Here is an 8,369-nt window from a genome sequence, read left to right on the forward strand (position 1 = left end):
AGTCTAACGTACACTGTTCTATTATGTATCTTACAAAAGATGAATAGAAGAAAGATCAGTGTTCTACGTTTTATTAGTTTACTAAAAAAGTGAAGAAAATGTAAATGAAATAATGATGCGGTTTCGTGCAAATTTATTGGAATCAGTCTAGTGCAAATTTAAAAGCCAACGTATACCATCCTAATGGGGATTGCTTCGTTTTTAACTTACGTTATTTTAAAAGCATAAGATTTATGATTGGAAATTTTCTACAGATTGAGACAGCCTTTTTATCACAGCCTGAACCACTCTTATTGTAATAAATAATAATTGTAGGCATTCCACACACATCCTGAGAGATCCCTAAAGCACTATCATTACCATTTCTTACCACAGCTGTATATACGACTAATTATTATTATTATTATTGTAACACACTATGTTACTGATTTTAGTCAAATGTTAATCTGTACTCTTAAATATGGATCACGAAAATGTAATTATTCTATTACTAATATTAAAACGATATGTGATATTAAATACGTATTTATTATTGAACATCTTATATGCCATACTGTGTAAGACAGTACTCGAGAAAAAAAAGAAATAGAAAATTAACGCTATAAATATTAATTTCAAATATTTGCTTTGTAGTCAACAAAGTTTTGAAAATACGTTATCTATACACAAAGTTCATATACGACATGGTAAATGATAGAAAAAAAACTAAATCAATCCATCTATTTATGTCAAGTTTTCTTTCGAATAATTCATATATTCAGTATCGTGTTATTCTGGCAGACGGATTCAACAAATTTTAATTCAACAGGGAAAACGTAAACACCGAATATCAAATGTCGCGTATCACAAAACGATTCCTACAACCTATAACAGGTATGTTCGCGTTATTTATGTAAATGAAGTACAATACGAAACTACGATCTAAGGCAAGAAAAGTTTTTACAACATAAATTTATACATAAGTATATAAATAAATTTGATTGTTATAAAAAAAAATATACAGTTCTAATCAGGATTAGATAATAGAGCAGTCATGTGTTCAATGCAGTCAACGGTTCCATTTTCTTAGCGACGTTAAAGTTGCGCTCCAATTTTTGTCATCTTCAAAAGATAAGGATTTTATAAGATTGGAGAGTACGTCGAATTCAATCGTTACAAGATATGTCATTGTTTACACCTACACTGGGGATAATAATTGTCATATTTGGCAAAGGCCCGGCGTATATGCATAACTATCGTATAGTTGAAGAGTTGCCCGGCTTCGAGTTTACACAAGGCATAAATATTGTACAATGTTTCATTCAATGCGCAACTAAGCGTTAATATTAGTCGGCTGTTGAGGTTTTCTCGCTTTTATTCGCGCCTGCAAGGTGAGCAGGAGACCTGCTAGCACGTCGTGATTCGGCAATTTTTTGGCGAACAAAAGTCGTTTCACAGAGTCATCATACGTTAAAAGAGCTACCATATTTTGCAGTAAAAATCCTTGACAGTATTCCAATAACTGAACCGCGTTATAAACCTGCAAAATGAACAAGAATAAGAATATAACAAGTTCGCACAAGTAAACTCATCAATCAATTACCTTAGCGTGAATGTACATGGAAACTATATTGTCCAGATCAACCATCGCAGAGCATTGCGCCTCGCAATATCTCAATAAGCCATCCAGTTGAAAAAAATTCGCAGCAGCCATAAGTTCCAAAACATCACTTTGATTGACTTCCAATGTCGTGCAACCCCCGTGATACAAAAATTCCATAACCATCTAAAACAGAATAAAGCGGGTTGATATTATACATTGCTGTATAAATAAATGGATCGAAAGGAATTCTGTGAGTTTTTTTTTTCTACCTACCTGAAAGATATGATACCGTATATCATTTATTTGCACAATTGGCGGATTCCCTTCGCACAATTTTGAACTAAGCATGTTTCTAAACCTTGGCGAAGAAGTGACGAGGACAATTTTGTGCCCATAAAATACTCTCCCTTCAACTCTGAACTGAACGTCGCTCAACTCTGGGTTATTAACGAATTTCGGATCAATTCTGGAACCACTCGACAACGTGGTATCTCTTATCGGCTTAATCGGCTCCCATCCAAAGCAAGTACAGAATATATCAGCTAGCAGAAGAGTTGTTCCTTCTTTCTGTAACGTGTCGCATCGTTAAGTGACGATAAATAATTGCACATATTTCTGCGTACTTTCAAGTTTTAACACAGGTACATATAAAGAAGACGTCGTGAATTACCTTGCTGTACCTGAAAATATTAAACAAAAGTGGAAGACACTCCTGGCCAAATTGTGTCGAATAATCTTCAGGGCAGACTTGAAGAAAGTCCTGCAGCAGTTGGTCTATAACAGAGTCCAGTCGCATTTCATGTGCAGTAGATAAAGTATGCATCCAGCAATGGAGGGTCCAACCTACTCCGAGACCACGTAGCTCCATCGTTATGTCTGCCGAGTAATGGACGATTATTGTGAGTAGAGTTCCGAATTTGGCGGAGCTTTAAGCTTAGAGAGAGAGAAAAAAGGAACTCAATATACCCAGGTGATTACTCTCGGCACTGTGATACATGGCTTCCTGCAGCGTCTTAGTTTGTGATTTACTAAATACGGGATCTCTCTCATCGCGACTTCTTCCTCCTCGTCCTTCAGCCGTATGCTGTTGTTGAACGCCGGCGTTTCCTTCGGCAAGTATCTCTTCTAGGGATAAAACTTCCTTTTCACCACGTCTCGAAGAAGTAGTTAATGGATGGGATAACAGCTGATGCAGAGTGGCTCTCTGGCCGTGTGCCGCTGCCACCGATATGGCGCTACATCGTTAATTAATTAAACAAAAGTTTTCGTAAGTATACATTGATAAATTGTCATAGTAGCGAAATATTTTTCTCCAAAAACCAAGACCTGTTCAATCACCTGTAACATCCTCTTTGTGCTGAACTAGAATAGCAGAAAGTATCCTTTATCAGAGTGGATAAAAACGGTTGGGCACCATGAGCCAGGAGCAGTGCAACCATTTCATGATTACCAGCAGCGGTAGCCACTTGGAGAGGCGTAACAGTGCACTTATCCTCGCTGAGTTTAGCACCTCCTTCAACAGCGGCGCCCCTCTCAAGCAACATTCTTGCAATCGTGCAATTACCCAACAAAGCTGTGTACGTGAGAGCGGTCCAATGCTGCGTTTCTGCATTGAATCCATTTTGGACACAGCAGATGTTGGATCCGCTGCTGCCTGACGAATTCGATATATTTAAATTGTTCGCGCTTTTTGTCGAGGCTGCAACAAGTTGGCCTCCTAAATTTTTTGGAGATGGAGAATTTTTCGGCCCCCCCGAAACCAGCACATTTTTTGCCGGACTTCCCGCCACTTGACTCGACAGCGGAGCGGGACTCTCGACGTTTAAATCGGCCCCGGCATCGAGCAATGCAGCAACCGCGCACTCGTCATCGTTTATACAGGCCAACATCAAGGCGGTATAACCATTGTCGTTTACTGTGTTCAGTTTCGTCGATGGGAGCAAAGGGACTGCTTGAGATATTAATTCCGGTCGAGAACTGCTCAGCATTTTGAACGCCATTTCCATCGTCAGACGTCTCGTGTATTCGGCATCGTCTATCCGCCTTGAGCAGAGAGTGACTTCTTCCGAACTATGAAATAACGAAGGAAATTCGTTTACCTACAATCTACAGTGACTTATATATCAGAAATCGGTGATTAGGCTAGGATTAGGGATTAGGAACCTACCAAATGTGTCTAACCGGACAATCTACACCGGGTAATAGTAGCCTGGCTGCCTGGCCAATGTCATCATCGTCCAAAATACTGCCGTGCCGATGCTCGGCATGAGCTGTAGCCACCCTCAACCACTCAACTAACGGTGGGAGAACGACGTACGCTCGTTCATAGGCGAGTTCCTGGATACCTGAACCTCTCTCGCCGTGCTCTAGCTGGATAAAAAAGAGATGTGGAGACCTGTGATTAGTTGCTAATCCATTTCGATTATCGCAAATTCACTTTAGTTACGCGATTTCAACCGGTTTTGACGCTGCACAGCGTTCCAGTACAAACCTGAGAGCATCTCATGTAGTAAAAGAGCGCGTTGAGAGCCCTGGGCGTCAAAGGCACTGGGCAACGTCCAGACTGTGCTACTTTGGATATTAGATCAGTAAGCTCAGATATGGAGCCTACGCAAGTCGTCAGCAGCGAAGGTTCAAGGGTGGAACCAGCAGCCTCTCGCCCGCTGCGTGACGATGAAGTTGAACCGAGGGAACTGACGCTGGCCCATCGAGGCATCGCGAGTGCGCCTGTAGCAGGTTAAACATAATATGATCGTAACATCGATAAACTTTATCGAATATTCAGCACAGATTGAATTGAGAATGGACTTTTACCAGATGCGATTCGGCCCGCATTCAAGTGCGCGTAAGGCTGCAGTAGCCCCCACAAGTCACCGTTGTTGGCTATCGCGTGTTCCAGCATAGTAGCGGTCAGGGTTGTGTGAGGCTCCGTAGGAATGCACTGTAGCAAAATCTCCTCTAAAAGATTTTCTATTCCTGCAGCTAAATATACCGCTGCATACTCGTGCACCATTTTTCCTAATTTCACGTCTGACATCCATCTGAGAAAACGGCCGACCGGTAGTTGAAGGCCTGCTCGTGATCCTTTGGACTGTTTCAGCTGGTCCCCGGACACAGCGAACATGGCTGCTGCTCGCAAGCAAGCCTAGAAGCATACAGCTTTGATTGGCACTCTAATTAATGCTTTTGAAAATGCGACTCAATGATACTTCTCGGAATTTTTCTTCAGTATGGGATTCTGACTATTCGATTAAAAAACAAAAGTAATTGTTTCAATATACACTATCGGTATTTCTACATTGACATATTGAGAAATTTGCTATAAGGTTTGAAGTCGTGTCTCATTGGTTTTGCGGAATGGGTATGAAAATTGATTAATTTCCTGATTCTCACCTTTGTACAAGAATCAGCCAAGGCTGGACAAAGAACAATTTTAAAGGCACTGTAAACTTCGTGCTTGCTGCAAAGACCAAGAGGTTTGGCAAGCCTCTGCGTCTCTCTGCCGACTCTTACGAGAGCTCTTTGAAGGAGGTACGATAATCGCGGTATTGTTTCCATGGACACACGCTCCATGTGTTCCCTGGTACGTCCATTCTGCAGGACCCTGAGGACGTCGTGATGGGTCCAAGGGAGCTGCTGCAGTTCAACAAGCCTGTTATGGGAGTCGACCCACACGAATTCATCGGCACTGGTAACGTTGGTGTTGATGGTTTCGAGGCTTGAGTGACGCATAAGCCGTCTTACGGCAGGCTCCGAACTCTCGGAACCGCTCAACGACGAATACGTCGAGGTCGAGGTGTGAGAACGCATCGTCAGCTGCTGAATAGCCAGCTTTATGTCCTCGAGCCCGGATCCTGACCACGGCACCTGTAGCTGAAGATGAAGAAGAAGAAGAAAAAACACTCAATACCGGAATTTGAAGGAACCTCCTACCATCCAACTCTCGTTTTAAGCATCACATGAGTCTTTCTTTCATCTCAAATTCACCTTTGCAGGAGTAGCTCTGTGCCGATTACGATTTTGGCCCGATCTCATCCTGGCATTACGCTGGGTTACCGATGCTGACAAACGGTCATCTTCTGGAACTACTTTCAAGGCTTGTGGACTGTGAACTCTGTGGTGACGGTGAGGGGGCGAACTGCTGCTAGTGTGACCTCCGGTGTCCGACATGCTAGCGTGTCCAGAGGATCGATTCTCATCCGAAGAACTGTTACCCGTGCATTCTGGTCTCCGCTGATCATGATGAGAAAAAAGTAAAATAAAATACATCACCGAAATGTTTTTGAAAACCCTGTGGAGTTACGCAGGATAAAAAACTTGCACCCTCTTACCTGAAGAACGCGGAGTTCATGGAGACTGAGATGATGATGCTGAGAGTGATGGGGATGATGGGGCGTCGGCGTCGGTGCCACGCTGTCTGTGTCTCGTTCAGCAACCATGTGGACCATATTGTGCGTCCCTGTTTGCTGAGGAGAATCTGGCGATTCCTTCGCATAGGGAGCAGTGTACAATTCCCTGCCTCCACCCCCAGCGGGTCTAGAATAAAGAATTAGCAAAGATGTTTACAGGGTTACAGGCTGATTTTCTGTCAACGATCATGGACACGGCTCAGGTATAGATATATGAAAGGCATACCAGCAGAGTAACGGAATATAACGCGAGCTTGAGTACATACGATTCTTTTTCTTCGTACAGTCAAGAAGACATAGGCGTGAAAGTGCGTTCATGGTATTCCGCTGGAGACACGCTTTAATCTATCGTTCAACTAATGAGGACTCGAAAACCCAACAGAGCGTTACTTATACTTTTACAACGAAGAACGCAGAGTCATGAAAATGTGATCATCATGCACGAGGCATGCATTCACGGTATGGTGGACGCCCATGGTGATCGAAAGAGGTGAGAAAATGGTATTGAACTATGACACTCTGTGCTGAAAACCACCTTCGTTTGCATACATTGGAATTTGTTAAACCGAAGCGGGTCGTAGAGATTCAACGAATAATATATGAATATGATACGGGAGTAGAAGCAGTGAATCAAGGAACCTCGAACCCGTTTTGCCAGAAGGCCTAATTCCATTGTCACGCGGACTGCACTTGCAACTCCTACTGCTTGCCTGCAGCCAAATTCGAGTGAACGTTATTTGAATTCAGATATCGTTGATTAATCGGTACATTAATTCTTAATGCGCGAATGAAAAACAGGTGATTTGATTTTTAAATTTTTCCTCTGTTCGTCGAGCTGGAAATAAGACCAAGGTCTTGTAGTATTTCATTTGCGTGGATGCGTGACTCCGAGATAAGAATATTACAAGAGAGATCTGATATGCGTAGGAAAATCCAAGAGGGATTTACACACTCGACAAGTGTAACCGCAGCCTGCGGAACGCTGGCACCCTAAATTACGACTTTTCCTTTCGATTTCGAGGCCAGCCTCCAAGGTTCACGCACCACGAATACGAAAATTGAGAGTGACGTTGTATTTCTGACAACATTATCCGCGATGATCGCAGTTCTTTTCTGCACCAGACCAAACGTCCCCCCGTCAAATAAATTACCCTCTAAGTCGCCACTGCTGAACGAAACTCCAGTCGGCCTTGAATCCGGTCGTGTCTCCAGGCAGAGACCAGTAGTCCTCAAGGGAGCTCTGGTCCTCCTCGATGCGAAGTACGTCGGCCCTGCTGGGGCTGAGGTTGAGGACAATTTCGTTCGGTGCGTCCAAAGTGGTCCCAGCCTTCACCTGTATCCTAGCAAAGTGGTTCTCACGCCCGTTAGCCGGGGCCTCATCGGAAGAGCGATTCTCAGGATTCTCATTGAGCTCGGGGCGAGAATCGGCGGCCGGTGAAGGAGCAAAGCAGTCGGTCAATTTAGTCGCCGACTCCTCGTCGCCGGCGTTTATCTCGTGCTGAACCTTCTTCAGCTCGGCAATGAAGTCGGGCCGCGGCAGGCGATTGTTATCCTTCTTTTGCTGCACCCTGTTGGTGTCTCCAAAATAAACGACGGTTCTGTGTCGGTGTTCGGCTCCGTTTCCCCCGGGGTTGACGTCGCGCCGCGGAGGCTTGACCGGCGGTTCCGGTTTCCTAACGGGCTCACCAACGCTGACCTGGACCCTCTGACCGGCGGCAACGATCTTCCCATGATCCTCGCCCTGGCTCTGACGCCAGAGAGACGTCCTTGAGGGAAGAACAGCTTCGGCGAACGGCGGCGCCCGGCGAAGGATGAAGTTCGCGGTGTCGCCGTGATCCGTGATCCCCGAACTATTCATCTTGCAGCTTCTCAGCTCGCGACAGAGAAGACAGATGCAATCGCCTCGACAACGCCCGCCCGTCTCCAGCTGGACGGGCATGTCACGGGCAGTCCGAAATAATAGTTTGCATATTTGATCCAGGATTGCACGAAAAACTCCGCCTGACACAGTTAATCGCAAGTATAAGCCCGCGCTGGGAACCGACGCGCACTGACGATGAGAAGGGAAAACGAGGAGCACCTCTAAACGGACCACCTTGCCGATCCGTAACTCTCGGTGAAACTGAATGTATGAATGAAGTGTGCAGACGCGGAAAGGAGTGCCGACGAAGTTTCCCCGGCGGGGCGTTGAGACCACCGGCTCGTCACATCCTTTCGTCGTCGCACCGTGCACGGCACCACCGAGTCTCTCCTTCGTTTGAAGCTTATTTACACTACCATTCCCCTGAAACGGGGGGGCGGAGGGGGGGGAGGGCTTATAGTCCACTTCCCATGATCGTCTTCCGGCCGACTCAAGCACGGGGATGTCCCTGCCTTTC

At 44.9% G+C, this 8,369-nt stretch overlaps 1 protein-coding gene across 1 annotated transcript; it reads right to left on the minus strand.

Annotated features, from left to right (window-relative positions):
* Window positions 1-621: 621 nt before the first annotated feature.
* On the minus strand, window positions 622-7,978 carry LOC124412519 (ankyrin repeat and BTB/POZ domain-containing protein 2). Its single transcript, XM_046892458.1, has 13 exons — window positions 7,143-7,978; window positions 5,914-6,118; window positions 5,570-5,815; window positions 4,976-5,455; window positions 4,397-4,727; window positions 4,074-4,309; window positions 3,750-3,952; window positions 2,921-3,652; window positions 2,549-2,817; window positions 2,253-2,458; window positions 1,856-2,149; window positions 1,583-1,765; window positions 622-1,519 (listed from the first exon to the last, which is right to left on the minus strand). Exons 1-13 carry the CDS (start codon window positions 7,928-7,930, stop codon window positions 1,313-1,315), a joined length of 4,380 nt encoding a protein of 1,459 aa, XP_046748414.1. The 5' UTR covers window positions 7,931-7,978; the 3' UTR covers window positions 622-1,312.
* Window positions 7,979-8,369: the final 391 nt, after the last annotated feature.

The sequence above is a fragment of the Diprion similis genome, chromosome 11 (assembly GCF_021155765.1).
Source record: "Diprion similis isolate iyDipSimi1 chromosome 11, iyDipSimi1.1, whole genome shotgun sequence".
Taxonomy (NCBI): Eukaryota; Metazoa; Arthropoda; class Insecta; order Hymenoptera; family Diprionidae; genus Diprion; species Diprion similis.

Bases quoted from the DNA above. Each gene is read 5' to 3' on its own strand.
- LOC124412519 (XM_046892458.1), bottom strand. From the start codon at position 7,930: ATGCCCGTCCAGCTGGAGACGGGCGGGCGTTGTCGAGGCGATTGCATC. The intron at 2,818-2,920 runs GTGATTGAACAG...TTAACGATGTAG, and splicing joins GCACAAAGAGGATGTTACAG to CGCCATATCGGTGGCAGCGG. The intron at 1,766-1,855 runs GTAGGTAGAAAA...ATTCTGTTTTAG, and splicing joins TACGGTATCATATCTTTCAG to ATGGTTATGGAATTTTTGTA.